This window comes from Ovis aries, chromosome 1 (assembly GCF_016772045.2).
Source record: "Ovis aries strain OAR_USU_Benz2616 breed Rambouillet chromosome 1, ARS-UI_Ramb_v3.0, whole genome shotgun sequence".
Lineage (NCBI taxonomy): Eukaryota > Metazoa > Chordata > Mammalia > Artiodactyla > Bovidae > Ovis > Ovis aries.
Genome location: NC_056054.1, coordinates 251,676,774 through 251,692,769, shown reverse-complemented (window position 1 = coordinate 251,692,769; position 15,996 = coordinate 251,676,774). Strand labels below are relative to the sequence as shown.

The 15,996-nt window shown below is 44.1% G+C and overlaps 1 protein-coding gene across 6 annotated transcripts in view; it reads right to left on the bottom strand.

Annotated features, from left to right (window-relative positions):
• The window catches only part of DZIP1L (DAZ interacting zinc finger protein 1 like), a 60,760-nt gene that overhangs the window by 28,553 nt on the left and 16,211 nt on the right, over nt 1-15,996 (bottom strand). For 4 of the 6 annotated variants that reach the window (XM_060395433.1, XM_027960100.3, XM_027960122.3 and 1 more), the window contains exons 3-7: nt 10,946-15,651; nt 8,479-9,060; nt 6,365-6,449; nt 2,935-3,056; nt 2,136-2,297 (exon numbers count right to left, since the gene is read on the bottom strand). In XM_060395433.1, the coding sequence (XP_060251416.1) occupies nt 2,136-2,297; nt 2,935-3,056; nt 6,365-6,449; nt 8,479-9,060; nt 10,946-10,948 (954 nt within the window). In that variant the 5' untranslated portion in view covers nt 10,949-15,651. The remainder of the gene's footprint in view (nt 1-2,135; nt 2,298-2,934; nt 3,057-6,364; nt 6,450-8,478; nt 9,061-10,945; nt 15,652-15,996) is intronic. The other 2 variants (XM_042236662.2, XM_042236657.2) reach the window with 1 other exon arrangement.

Here is a 15,996-nt window from a genome sequence, read left to right as displayed (position 1 = left end):
TTACCTACTTCTCTATTACTATATAAACCTCATAGACCCTATTACAGCCTTAGAGAACTGTTAAGCCCCTGAGTTTAACTTCACATTCTTATTATCTTTAACTCTTCGGCTAAAGCAATATTGGGTCCAAATGTTAACCATTTCTCATACAAAATATAGTAGTCCGTCAGGGTTATGTCTGACTCTTTTGAGACCCCGTGGACTGTAGCCCACCAGGCTCCTCTGTCCATGGGATTTCCCAGGCAATAGTACTGGAGTGGATTGCCATTTCCTTCTCCAGGGGATCTTCTCAACCCAGGGATCGAACCCAGGTCTCCCACATTATAGACAGACACTTAACCGTCTGAGCCACCAATTACTCTAACTGGACTTAACCTACATCTAATCTAAAGTTCTCTCTTTAGTGAGATGATTTAGCTGAATACATTCTGAAAATACTTCTCCTCAAACCTTTTCCCTGATACAGCTCCCACAGTGACTCAGCGGTAAGAATCTGCCTGCTATGCAGGAGAAGCGCTAACCTCTCGGTCAGGAAGATCCCTTTGAGAAGGAAATGGCAACCCACTCCAGTATTCTTGCCTGGGAAATTCCATGACAGAGGAGCCTGGCAGGCTACAGTCCATGGGATCCCAGAGTTAGACATGACTGAGTGACTAAAACACAACATTCTGAAAATATTTTTCAAAATGTTTCCCTTACACAGGTTTATATGGGAAGATACAGTCCAAGGATAATTTTGATAAGTTTTTTGTGAATAAATTTGATAATATATCCAGTAGAGGAGCAGAGCTTTGAAGTTTAAGGAGCTGGGTTCAAATCCCAGCTCTACCTCTTAAAACAGCTGTTTGACTTTGGGCAAATGTGGCCTCAATGTCTTTGCTTGAAAAGGGGGAACGATAATAGCTTTTTTTTTTTTAAGGCATTTTATTTTTTACCTTTTGTACTCACTGTGCAGCATGTGAGATATCCAATCAGGGATCAAACATGCACCCTGTACAGTGGAAACCTTAACCACTGGACCACCAGGGAATTCCTTTAAAAAAATAAATTAGGGAGGATTTCCCTGGTGGTCCAGTGGATAAGAATCCACTGCCAATGCAGGGGACACGAGTTCAGTCCCTGGTCCAGGAAGATTCCACATGTCGAGGAGCAACTAAGCCCCTGCATCACAACCACTGAGCCTGTGTGCCCAAGCTCCTGAAGCTCGTGTGCCCTAGAGCACGTGCTCCACAACTAGAGAGACCTCCACGATGATAAGCCTGCGCATGGCAACGAAGAGTAGGCCCTGCTCGCCGCAACTAGAGAAAGCCCACACGCAGCAATGAAGACTTAGCACAGCCAAAAATAAATAAAATTTTTAAAAGCAAACTTAGGGACTTCCCTGGTAGTTCAGTGGTTAAGAATCCACCTTGCAATGCAGGGGACACAGATTCAATCCCTGGTTGGGGAACTAAGATCTCTAGGCTACAGAGCAACGAGGCCTGCATGCTGCAACTAGAGAATCTGTACCACAATAAAAGATCTCTCGGTGCTGCAACTAAGATCTGATACAGCCAAATAAATAAATCTTTTTTTAAAAAAGAAATTAACAAACTAACAACATGCCTACCTTTAGAATATTAGAGTTGTTTGGTTGTTATGAGAATTAAAAGCTAGTGTATATAAAGAACTTTGTACAGGGGTTAGAAATATTTCAATAAATATTAGTTACTATGTGACTCCACAGGCCCCAACAGAGTGCCTACTTGTAACCACCACTCAGCAAATACTAGTTAGAAGAAAAATGAATCCATTTACATTGTGCCTCATTTCTTGTCCAGTGAAGCCCTTTGCAAAAATAAGCATAACATCTCTGGAGCTCTTACTATAATATACGCCAGATAATGTTAGGTATTGTTGATGTGCTAATTTAACCCTTTCAGAAACCTATCTTACAGAAAGGAAACTGAAGCAAAGGAAGATTAAAAGTAACACGCCCAAGATCACACAGCCAGTATGTGATGGAGCATGGGTTCAATACCAGCCACTGCCCTCTTGTGTCTGGACTCATAGAACTAGTACAAAGAAATAAATTTTGTGAACAAACAAGCAGATTTTCAGCTAAAGAACTCTGAGAAGTCTTTTAGGTTGGGTACCTCCTCTAAGGTAGAGTTCTGGTTGGCAACACTTGTAAATTCATCCCAAAATAATTTTTTGAGCTTGTCTATTTCCCCATATAGCTTCGCCCGCTCTTTTTCTTTCCATTCATCAAATTCTTTCTTAGCTTCTGCTTCCCTTTGGCGAATGATCTCTGCTTCCTACAAAGAAAAGCAAGAACAAGAGAATCATTAATTCCACACTATGACAAATATTTACCAAGAAACTGCCAGGGCCCCTTTTCCATGTAAGTCACTATGGAGACCCAAAGAACATTTATCCCCCAGTCCCCAGTGTTTGGACTGGGAATGGGATTAGTCTTATCTGAACTGTAAAGGATGGAGATCACGTCTCTTTTCTCTTTATATTCTTCATGATGCCTGGCAAGGAGTGAAGAATGAATAAATGACGGAAGGCGTGACGCAAGTGTATGTATTTTCATTCTACAAATATTTACTGAATGCCTCCTCTGAGCTGCCTTCTGGAGTTTACCCAGTCTTTCTCCTCCAAAAGCTAACAGTATGTTGTAGGAAGTTAAAATACAGGTTCAAATGCCCGCAGAGGGTGCAAACACAGGAAGCTGCAGCTCTCTTTCGGCCACACAGTTCTAGCCAAATAACTGAATTTTCCTTCCCAGACTACCTAAAATCACTTGGCACATCCGGAAAGACACCATCCTAGTCCTGACTCTCAGCTCTGGGAAACAGCCAGAATGTCAACTCTGTGGGATCTGAGCACATTACGGGTCTCCTGGCCAGTCCATCACCAAATCCCCTGCCATTTCTCCTCCACGCCCACCTGGAGCTGCCGCTGCCTCTCCGCCTGCCTCTGGGCTTCCAGCTCCCCCTGGGTCCACTTCAGTTTGGCCCGTAGCTCTTCTAACACCTCCTCCACTGGCTGCTCCTGCTTCCTCTGCTTTCCTGTGGGAACCACGCAAAGCGAGAGTGACCAGCATGTCAGAGTCAGTGGTGTGTACAGTTCCTCGTGTGCAGCAGCACCTCAGTCTGAGACCAGCTTTACACTGTACACTGACTCTGGGCAAATTATCCCTGACCCTCTGTTTCTCCAAAGTGGAAAATGGAAGCAATAACAGCACCTAACCCAGAGGGTCAGGAGGAGGAGGACAGAGGATAAGATGGCTGGATGGCATCAGCAACTCAATGGATATGAGTTTGAGCAAGCTCTGGGAGTTGGTAATGGACAGGGAAGCCTGGCGTGCTTCAGTCCATGGGGTTGCAAAGAGTCGGACATGACTGAGCAACTGAACTGAACTGAACTGCACCCAGAGGGTCATTGTGAGGATGAAACGTGATAACGCAAAGTGCCTAGCATAGCACCTGGCAGGACAGCTCAATACATTGTCATTTAAAATAACTATTTTTTAAATATGTATTTATTTTTGTTTATTTATTTGGCTGTACCAGATCTTTGGTTGCAGTATGTGGGATCTAGTTCCCTGACCAGGAATCGAATCTGGGCCCCTTCTATTGGGAGCTCGGAGTCTTAACCGCTGGACCACCAGGGAAGTCCCTAAAATAACTGCTTTGACAGAACTTACAAATGGGAAACACGAATGTGAAACCGGTAGAGTAACAGAACCAGGATATGTACACACTGATTATTAATACAAAGAGGGGGATTTAAAGTAATGATAAGAATTGTAGTTTTAAGTTCATTCTTTTCAGTAATGTAGTACAGTTCAAATGTGTAGTTTTAAATTTCAAATTAAAAAAAGGCACTGTGCACTATGAAGAAAACTTGAATTATAGAAGAATATTCTAACTAAACCACATACTGATAAACTACGAGTTAAAGGTTAATGAAAAAGACACCAATTGAACTTCAACATTTGTTACTTTTCAAAGTACATTTAGGGATTATTAGATGGTACTTTTATTAAAACTTCAAGCTTTTTTTTTTTTAAGATATATGGCTTTTCTCAAATGGGGCTTTTTAGAAACAAGCAACTTTTAGATGCAGTGAAAATTAATTTGGATTAATAAAGTGATTTGAGGGACTTCCCTGAAAATCCAGTGGTTAAGATTCAGGGCTTTCACTGCCAGGGGCACAGGTTCGAACCCTGGTCAGGGAACTAAGATTAGGCATGTCATGTGGCACCGCCAAAAATATAAAATCACAAAATAAAAATAAAGTGATTTGAGGTGAGTCTGGAATGGGAGAACTGCAGTATCTGAGAAGTCAGCTGCCTGATATAAATTACTAAACACTAATGTAGCCAAAGTTGGCTTAATTGTTGTTGTTTTAGTTGCTAAGTCACGTCCAACTCTTTTGGGACCCCACGGACTGTAGCCTGCCAGGCTCCTCTGTCCATGGGATTTCCTTAAGAACGTACTTTTCCTCTCCGTATTTTCCCAGCACTGTTCATTAAGGAAGTAATATGGAACATGCACAAGGATTTATGCACAAGAGTGTTGCCACCATGTGATTTATAATTGGGGAATGTTTTAGTTATCCACATAAATTAAGAAATAATTCAGTTGTGAAGTAAATTATGATCACCACATGATGAAATACTATTCAGCCATTAGAAACCATGTTTTCAAAGATGATTTAATGATTTAATGATTAATTGAAAATAAGCAGTATCAAAACTGCATCTTATATGATAATATTCATACACAAAAAATAATGACCACAGACACACCAACGTATTAGCTGCAGATGATATCGTCCATGGTTTTTATTTTCTCTTTTCTACCTTTCTGCACTTCAATTTTCTACATCAAAGGCATGTATTTTCTAATTTCTTACTGTGGTAAATATACCTAACATAAAATTTACCATCTTAGCCATTTTTAAATGTACAGTTCGGTAGGACTAAATACATTCATAATGTTGTTCAATCATCACCACCACCCATCTTCAGGACATTCTTCATCTTGTAAAACAGAATCTCTGTCCTTACTAAACACTAACTTCCCATCCCCTCTTCCTCCAGCCCTTAGCAACCTCCATTCTACCTTCTGTTTCTATGCATTTGGCTATTCCATGTACCTCATATAAGTGAAATCATATGGTATTTGCCCTTTTTTAACTGACAGTTCACTTAGCAAAATAACCTATCGTAGCAAATTGCAGAATGACCTTTCTTTTTAAGGCTGAAAAACATTTCTTTGTATCTCTCTCTCTCTCTCTCTCTCTCTCTCTCTATATATATATATATATATATATACACACACACACACATACATATACCACATTTTGCTTATTCATTCATCTGTCAGTGGACATTTGAGTTGCTTCTCCACCTTTAGTTACTGTGAATAATGCTCCTAGGAAAATGAGTATACAACTATCTCTTCAAAAACATATATCATTTCCAGAAAAAAGTATTTAATAAATAGAAAATCTGTTTTTCTTTAGTTGCCTCCAATGTAGAACCAAGAAGAATCAGATATATAATAAACGCATAGTAACTAGGTGACTAGTGCTATTTTAAAATTCTGTTCTTTCAAAAGGAAATTAAAATAAAGGGAAAAATGTTTTATTCAATGAGATTTTATATTTAATTTATATTACATTTTATCATAACATATTTGCATTAACAGCTATTTCTTCTTGAACCTCAAAAAATCTCTTAAAGGGGAAAACATATAGCCTTGCTACTTGTTTTAGAACTTGAAACAGTAAAATTACAGTGATTAAATCATAATGAGTTAATGTGCATTAAAAAGTCAAAGAACGGGTCTGACTGCTCCTTGGGCCCAGTTAGGCTTATTTCATAGTCAGCACCAGATTCACAGAAGGCTGGGCGGTAAGGGCCCATCCAAGTCACTGTGTCTAACTGCCCCATTCACAGTCAAGGACACTGAGACTCAGAAGAAAACCACCCTAACCACGGTCACATAACAGAAGGGGACGAAGTGAAGACTGGAACCTACCTGTCTGACTCCCAGCCCTTTTCCTCTAAACATGGGGTCAGAAGTGTTCCTAAGCACCTGTGGGATCCCTCCACGTGGATGGTGGGATCACCGGCTCCTCGACTGGATGATGAGGTTCTGAGCTTTGTACACGTCCTCTACCTGCTGAGCTGGCTGGGAGTCAGACAGGCAACGTCCAGTCTTTTTCTGTCCCTTATATCATGTGACCACGGTCAGTGTTTCCTCTCTGAGTCTCAGTGTTCTTGACTGTGCATGGGACAGACTGAGTGACTCTGAAGGGCCCTTACCTCCCAGCCTTCTAGAGACGCCCAGGCCCTTCCACTCACCGCCTTCCACCACGCCTGCGTGCCTGCGCTGGATGTGGCCCCGGAGAAAGGTGGCATTCATGAAGGTCTTGTCACACAGGTGGCACTACACAGAAGAAAGCAGTGGGAAGTACAGGATCAGCTCACCTGAGTCATCCTGGGATGATTCTCCCTCCATCAACATTCCCATTCCTTGGGAACCCTGGGCTGCTTCACAAATGAAGAGCTTGATTTACAAAGTAAGGAAGCGATGTGAATCATATATATATACATATATAAAACATATATATATATGTTGCTGTTGTTTAGTTGCTAACTCATGTCCAACTCTTTTGCAACCCTATGAGCTATTGCCCCCAGGTTCCTCTGTCCATGGGATTTTCCAGACAAGAATATAGTAGTGGGCTGCCACTTCCTTCTCCAGGAAATCTTCCCAACCCAGGGGTCGAACCTGTATCTCCTGCATTGCTGGCGGATACTTTACCACTAAGCCATTCTATACACATACATATTTTTTATACAGCCCCTTCAAAATATTTATTTTCTGAGCTTTAAAACACTACCAGCTGTAGGGAGCTATGAACAAAAACTAGGCATTTGATAATACCAAGGAATTTTTGTGGGTTTTTCAGGGCATGATGATGGTATTATGCTTATGTTTAAAAGTAGGAGTCCTTGCTTTTCAGAGATACAAAGTGAAATATTTACAGATAAAGTCATATGACTGATACACTTCAAAATAATCCAGGGGTAGGGGGGAAGTGTGTATGGGAACGTATGCAACAACATTGGCCATGAGTTGAAAACTATTGGGCTAGGTAGTATGCAAATGAAGGTTCGTTATATTATTCTCTCTACTTTTGTATACATTTGATATTTTCCATAATTTCCCCCTCCTCCCCCCCTTCCCTGCTTCCCCTTTCCCACCCCAAGCAGCACATTCACAAAGCAGGCACCAAACACGGCCCTCTGCCATGCCAGCTCTGAATCTGGGAAAACGAAATACTGGCATTGCAGTGGCCCAACTTGCTACCACACAGACAGACTCTTTCTAAGAATGGAATCCACACTGACAAAGAATTGCCAAAAGCTGCAGAGAGAGAAACTAGATTCTGGTGCCATTATCTGAGTCCACCATAATCCTAGATTTTTCAGTTCAATTAACCAATAAATTCCTTATTGGCCTAAGCCAGGTTAAACTGCTGTTTTGTAATTTACTACTGGAAAAGGTCTGACCCTTTTATCATAATTAACATTGCATTAATTGCATTAATTGCATCCATTACCATTCTAGTCACTAACATCATATCTTAGTGATTCCTTCTGTCCAGTCGCCCTTACACTGTGAATTTCTGAAAAATCTGAACCAGCATGATTGGTGCCTTCATCCTCAGAGCCTGCCAGAGGATCTAGCCACCAACAGTTCATTAAAGGGCAACTGATCCCAATCTACACTTTTCATGGAAAGAGACGCAAATGCTCAAATGCTACTTTGGGTGGTGAGCTGTCACTTGGTTGACTAATGGAGTCACTTTTCCAGAACGGGCTTGTCTTCACCAGTTCCTTGTCGCACACTGATTTCACACATACCCTCACACATCTCTTATACATGTTTATCACATCACACCTCTACACACACACAAAGCCTTCACACATACACACTTAGGCTCTATACACACACACACCCTTCATACATCCACACATGCAAAAAAAGTATGTCTTTACATGCGCATTTTACACAAGCGTGTTATATGCCACACACTCTACACACACACATGCACACACCATTCACAGACATAACCCTCCAAGCAATCATACGCACACCTTAGGTATGTTTACCCACCATCTGTAAACTCACACACACCCTGCATGTGTTCACACATGCACAATGAGACATAACACATAAGACATCTATACTCTGAACTCATACACACCTGCCACACAACTCCACACGCATTGTAGACCTAACCAGACTGCAGAGGGCTCTCTGGTGATGAATGGCATCTCTAAAACCTGGTCCCAGCCCCAGTGAGAATGGCCACAGATGCCTCGGGGCCCAGGCAGCAGTGCCACAGAGGTGGCCACTGGCTGGGCGCACAGCCCTCCCAGGGTCCCCGCCCCACAGCAGTGCTCACGGTGTGGTAGCTGTGGGCGCCCGTCTGCAGGAGCAGCTGCTGCAGGGCACTGATCATCTTGCGCCGCCGCCGGCTCTCCTCCCGCACGCCCTTGAGCTCGTCAGCCTGGCGGCCCAGCTCCTGCTGGCCACGCTCCTGCTGGCCCAGGCTGGCCTGCAGCCGCGCCTCCAGCTGGGCCACGCTGGTGCTCAGGCAGTCCTGGCAGTGCAGCAGGTACTCAATGCTGAGCTGCGCCAGCCGCAGCACCTTGAGCAGCACTGGGTCCACGGGCTGCCCACAGCGGCCGCACACCTCCCGGTCCAGGTTGCAGAAAGTGACACCAGCGATGTTCTCCTGCAGGGTAGCCACGTCCAGCTCCCGTGCCACGCGGTCCACATCCAGGGCACTGATGCGCCTCCAGTCCACACTCTCACGGCGAGGCTGGAACTTGAAGGTGGGGAGAGTGTAGGCCCCAAACAGGGGGCTACTGAGGCCCTGGGCAGTGGGGGTAGGAGACTGCATGGGTGGGGGAAGCCCTGGGCAGGCCACCGGGGAAGGGTGCCACCAAGGCCACGGCCACAGGCACAGGAGCTGAGAGAGGGCCTGGAAAATGAGAAGAGAATTGAAGTTAGGCCTGCTGCACGTGGCTGCGTGTACCATACTGGACAGCAGAAGCCTTAGTGTGCAGTGTGCGCTGACATGGCCAAAGCAAGGGTGTGGGCTTTATAACATACAAATGTGGGTTCAGATCCTCAGCCTTGAGCAAGATCCTTTGTATTATTAAGCCTCCATGTGTATTGGGAATCATGGTGCCTCCTCTGCAGGCCTGTGGTTAGGAATGAGGCAGGAAAAACACCCAGCCCAGTGCCTGACACATAGCAGGTCCTCAGTGTACCACCCCCCCCCCCCCCCACCATGCCCAAGTGCACTGCAAGAGAGCCTGCCAGAGGGCTGGGTCAGGAAGGAGCTGTCAAATGTATATGGAAGTCTTTCTGCAACCCTATACTAATCTCAGGACAAAGTCCAGTAACTTTGCCTTGGGAGGCAGAGCCTCTTAACAGTGGACATTAAATGGTTCTCCTTCAGTAACTTCAAAATTTAATGGACGGGATGGGCTACAGTTTCCAGTTTCCCCTGCTGTAAGGTGGACCCCATGTTTTCTTTAGTGGGATGTGAGTGAAATGATGTCCAGCTCTGCCACGGGGTGGCGCTCAAGACAGCAGCTGGGCCTCTGCACAGAGATCTTGTTCAGTCCACGATGGTCTCTTTTCCAATCCTTATGGTTTAGAAAACAGCTCCAGTTTGTTATTAAAAGACTCAGATTCTACTTGCCACTCTCTTGTTAGACAAAGAAATTGTTCTCTTTGTAACTTTACAATAGCAACTGGAATTTAAAATGAACATTCCACTACTAAGAATTATAATTTATTCCACAGATAAACTCATACAGGTGTGCAAAGGTGCTTGTGCAAAAATTGTCACTGTAGTATTACTTGTAATAGTAAAGTATAAGAAAATTACAAGAAAGTACAAAGTAAGGTATCTCTATACAATGAAATACTATGCAGCTATTGATAAGAAGGCAGTTTTTTATGTACTGATAGAGAATAATGACTATATATACACACATATATATGTATTTCTGTTTAAATAATATAGTAACATGACATTTAATAATAATTTGTAAAAATAAAGGAGATCTGTGTATCTCACATATGTATGGGGACACACACACACACACACACACACACACATATATATATATATTGGAGCTTCCCAGATAGTTTAGTGGTAAAGAATCCACCTGCAGTGCAGGAGACATGGGTTCAATCCCTGGGTAAGGAGGATCTACTGGAGAAAGAAATGGCAACCCCTCCAGTATTCTTGCCTGGAAAATTCCATGGACAGAGGAGCTTGGTGGGCTACAGTTCATGCGGTTGCAAAGAGTCAGACAAACTGAACACACACACACATACACACACATACACACACGTACACACAGGCTCCAAAGCTTGTGGACTTTGAACTGCCCTACATCAATTCTTGAGGCTATCTGTCCTACAGTTTTGCTTTGATCAGATCATCACTGCTTATCCATCAAATTCATCCACTCATTCATCCCCCGTTTAGAGCATGCCTACCTTGGCCAGGCCTGGTGCCAGGCACTGGGGCCATGGAGATGCATTAACCACACAGCTCCCCCCCATTCCCCACCCCAGCAGCTTAGCACAGCTCCTTGCTGCCACAGTACCCAGTGCAAACCCTTAGCCTGGTCTTGAAGCTGCCACTGCATGCCACTGACCCACCTTTTCCATTTCAGCTCCCATGCTTCCCTTTCTCAGATACTCCTCCTCAACACAAACTCCAGGAAAAAAAAAAAAAATCCAGCCACAAGCATACCAACCATGGCCATGAGGAGACTAGCACATTTCTCTTAATAAGGCACAGTATTTTTTTAAAAAAAGAAGGCAGGTGACATGATACTCACCATGCTCAGCTGCTGGCTGCAACCTTGTCACCAGAGCCTCAGAGACAATTGCCACAACAAGCTGTACCTTGGAGCAACAGCAGGTTACCAGGCGTGCTATGGGCAAGGGTAACAGGACTCCTGCTTCCTGTCCTCCCACAGACCACAAGCTCACTTGAGAACTTGCTGTTTAACTATTTAAACTTTGGCCTCAGATGTCTGCCCACAGCCCCTCTCTAATAATAAGGCCAAGAATGTTCCGTCAGCCACTTTCTCGGCTTGCCTCCAACCTCTTTGAATGCCTCTCCCTTGAACAGTTACTATCTTTTTGCCCTTCCTTTAAGGCAGGCTATGCAGTCCCCCTGTGACAGTCTGCTGTTCACCCTCCACCTGTCACTCCGGGCACATGCTCCCTGGGGATGAGTTCACACATACCCTGAGCTTCAGCTACCATAAGCCTCAGCCACTCCCAAATCTGTTTTTTCACAGGCCTGTCTCTTGATATCTTTAGATTGACCTTCCAATATTGATTATTCTGGCTTCCCTAATAGCTCTGTTGGTAAAGAATCCGCCTGCAATGCAGGAGACCCTGGTTCGATTCCTGGGTTGGGAAGATCCACTGGAAAAGGGATAGGCTACCCACTCTAGTGTTCTTGGGCTTCCCTTATGGTTCAACTGGTAAAGAATCCGCCTGCAATGCAGGAGACCTGGGTTCAATCCCTGGGTTGGGAAGATCCCTGGGGAAGGGAAAGGCTACCCACTCCAGTATTCTGGCCTGGAGAATTCCATGGACTTTAAAGTCCGTGGGATTGCAGAGTCGGACACAACTGAGTGACTTTAAAAAAAATTGATTATACTAGAAATAGCAACAGAGAAGGCAATGGCAACCCACTTCAGTACCCTTGCCTGGAAAATGCCATGGATGGAGGAGCCTGGCAGGCTGCGGTCCGTGGGGTTGCTAGGTGTCGGACACAACAGAGTGTCTTCACTTTCACTTTTCACTTTCATACACTGGAGAAGGAAATGGCAACCCACTCCAGTGTTCTTGCCTGGAGAATCCCAGGGATGGCAGAGCCTGGAGGGCTGCCATCTATGAGGTCGCAGAGTTGGACACGACTAAAGTGACTTAGCAGCAGCAGTAGCAGCAGCAGAAATAGCAAATCTAAATTCCATCAGGACCAGGAAGGTAATGTTAAACGTAGGAAACATGCCAGGCATAAGAAAAACCATAAGTTTGATGATAAGTGGCACCTAATTCCCTAACTTAGTGTCCAAGATGTAACTGGGCAGGGACTTCCCTGGTAGTCCAGGGGCTAAGACTCCATGCTCCCAATGCAGGGGGCCCAGGTTCGAACCCTGGCCAGGGAAGTAGATTCCACACGCTGTAACAAAGATTGAAGATCCTATGTGCTACTACTAAAACTCAGTGTAGCCAAATAAATATTTTAAAAGATACAACTGGGCTGTGGTTCTCAAGTGTGGTTGCTGGCTGGCAGCATCAGCATCAACCGGAAACTCATTAGAAATGCAGATCTTCAGACTAACTGACTGAGAACCGCTGCAGGCAATGTTGGCATAGGGAGCGTTAGGGACTGGCAAAATGGGGAGTGCACGACCTGTTTACAAGGGGCAGCCACCACTGAGCTTCAGCCATACAGGAAGGGATGTTCTGTGTTCCTTGTGGGCTAATTCCAAATTGATTAAGAAGATATTCAAGTAGGTATGGGCACTATGGGGAAGTAGGAAGACCCCAGCTCACCTCCTGCCACAGACACATCAAAATTACAACTATTTACAGGAGTAACTATCTACAGGAATGACCTGAACACTAGCAGAAAAGATTTTCCACAACTAAAGATATAAAGGAGAAACCATAAGCCAGGTAAAGGGATTGGGGGTTCCGGGTGAGTGAACCACAAACAAGAGGATAAGGACAATTGCAGAGGTTCTGCCCAAGGAAGAAGGGGTCTAAGCCCCACCTCATGGCTCCCAGCCCAGGGGTCATGCACCATGAAGATGAGTTCCCAGAACATCTGACTCTGAAGGCCAGCGGGGCTTGCATACTTGCATATGGGGAGAGCTGCCACTAGCCCTGAGCCTCACAGCCAGGTGTTCCAGGACTCAACCCTGATCACCAGTGGGCTGGCAGCCACCATGTGAGGCAGGGCCACCCATGCCTACCAGCACACTCACAGCAGCTAGCCCAGCCACACAGAAAGACCCACTCAGCCCACATAGCTGGCACCCCTAGAGCATATAACTCTGGTGACCAGGGGGGAGTTTGGTGCTAGGCTCCATGGAGGTGTCCTACGTAATGCCACTTCTCCAAGATCTGGAAACAAAACCTGACCTACCTAATACAAGAAATAAACGGAGAGTTAGACAAAATGAGGAAGACTCATTTCAAAACTCATGTGAAATGAGTTTTAAATGAAGGAACAAGATCAAACCCCAAAAGAATCAAATGGAGATATTCAATCTACCCAATGAAGCATTCACGGTCATGATCATAAAGATGCTCCACAAACTCAGGAAAAGAAGGCATGAACACATTGAGAAGTTTAACAAAGAGTTATAAAATATAAAGGAGAACCAAACAGATCTGAAGAATACAACAACTGAAATAAAATGCATACTAGAACAGGGGTCCCCAACTCCCCAGACTGTGGACCACTACTGATTCACAGTGCATTAGGAACCAGACTGCACGGCAGGTGAGTGGCAGGCGATCTAACAAAACTTCATCCACTGTTCCCCATCACTCACATTACTGCCTGAACCATTCCCCTGACCCAGTCAATGGAAAACTGCCTTCCATGAAACCAGTTCCTGGTGCTGTAAAGGGTGGGGACTGCTACACTAGAAGGAATCAACAGTAGATTAGATAATACAGATGAATGGATTAGTGAACTGGAAGACAGAATAGTGGAAATCACCCAAGGTGAAAAGAAGAATGAATTTTTAACAGTGAGTGCAGGGCCTCCCTGGTGGCTCAGTGGTAAAGAATCTGCCTGCCAATACAAGAGATGTGGGTTCAATCCCTGGTCCGAGAAGATCCCACATGCCAAGGAACAACTAAGCCCATGTGCCACAAGTATCAAGCCTGTGCTCTAGAGATCAGGAAACACAACTACTGAGGTCTGCCCACCCTAAGAGCCAGCGCTCAGCCACAAGTGAAGCCACTGCAATGAGAAGTCTCTACACCACAACTAGAGGGCAGTGCCTTCTCGCCGAAACAAAAGAAAAGGCCGTGCAGCAACAAAGACCCAGCACAGCCCCAAAATAATAATTTTTTTTTTAATTTTTAAGTGAGAGAAGTTTAAGAGATCTCTGGGACAAAATCAAATATACTAACATTCACATTATAAAGATCCTAGAAGAAGAGAGATAAAAGGGAGGAGAATTTATTTGAAGAAATAAAAGTTCAAAACTTCCCTAGCCTGGGAAAGAAAGCAGACATCCAAGTTCTGGAAGCACAGAGAGTCCTAAACAAGATGAATCCAAAGAGTTCCATACCAAGACACATTAAACTTAAAAATGAAAAACGTTCAAGATAACAAGAGAATCTTGAAAGTGGCAAGAGGTAAGCAACTAGTTAGGTACAGGGAACTCACATAAAACTATGAGCTGACTTTTCAATAAAATTTTTCAGGCCAGAAGGGAGTGGCATGACATGAAAAGATGCTCAGAATCACTCATCATCAGGGAAATGCAAACTAAAACTACAGTGAGATATGACCTCACACCTGTGAGAATCGCTATCATCAAAAAGACAAGAAATAACAAGTGCTGGGATCGTAAACTAGTACAACCCCATGGAAAACAGTATGGAGGAGGGTCCTCAAAAAATTAAAAATAGAACTACCATTCAGTTCAGTTCAATTCAGTCGCTCAATCGTGTTCGACTCTTTGCAACGCCATGAATGGCAGCACGCCAGGCCTCCCTGTCCATCACCAACTCCCGGAGTGCACTCAGACTCACGTCCATCGAGTCCGTGATGCCATCCAGCCATCTCATCCTCGGTCGTCCCCTTCTCCTCCTGCCCCCAATCCCTCCCAGCATCAGAGTCTTTTCCAATGAGTCAACTCTTCCCATGAGGTGGCCAAAGTACTGGAGTTTCAGCTTTAGCATCAGTACCTCCAAAGAAATCCCAGGGCTGATCTCCTTCAGAATGGACTGGTTGGATCTCCTTGCAGTCCAAGGAATTCTCAAGACTCTTCTCCAACACCACAGTTCAAAAGCATCAATTCTTTGGTGCTCAGCTTTCTTCACAGTCCAACTCTCACATCCAAGCATGACCACTGGAAAAACCATAGCCTTGACTAAACGGACCTCTGTTGGCAAAGTAATGTCTCTGCTTTTGAATATGCTATCTAGGTTGGTCATAACTTTCCTTCCAAGGAGTAAGCGTCTTTTAATTTCATGGCTGCAGTCACCATCTGCAATGATTTTGGAGCCCAAAAAAATAAAGTCTGACACTGTTTCCACTGTTTCTCCATCTATTTCCCATGAAGTGATGGGACCAGATGCCATGATCTTCGTTTTCTGAATGTTGAGCTATAAGCCAACGTTTTCACTCTCCACTTTCACTTTCATCAAGAGGCTTTTTAGTTCCTCTTCACTTTCTGCCATAAGGGTGGTGTCATCTGCATATCTGAGGTTATTGATATTTCTCCCAGAAATCTTGATTCCATACAATCCCAAAATTCCACTTCTGAGTATTTTTCTAAGGAAAACAAAAGCACTAATTCAAAAAGATACCTGCACTCCTGTGTTCACTAGAGCATTATTTATAACAGTCAAGATATGGAAGCAACCTAAGTGTCCATCAACAGATGAATGGATAAAGGAGATAAATATATATATTATATGTGTGTGTGTATATATATATATGTATATATGTGTTACATATATATATATATATGTATATATGTGTATATATGTCCAGCCTTAAAAAAGAATGAAATCTTGCCATTTACAACAATATCGATGGGCATAGAGGGTATTATGCTAAGTGAAATAAGTCAGACACAGAAAGACAAATACCATATGATCTCACTTCGTATGGAAT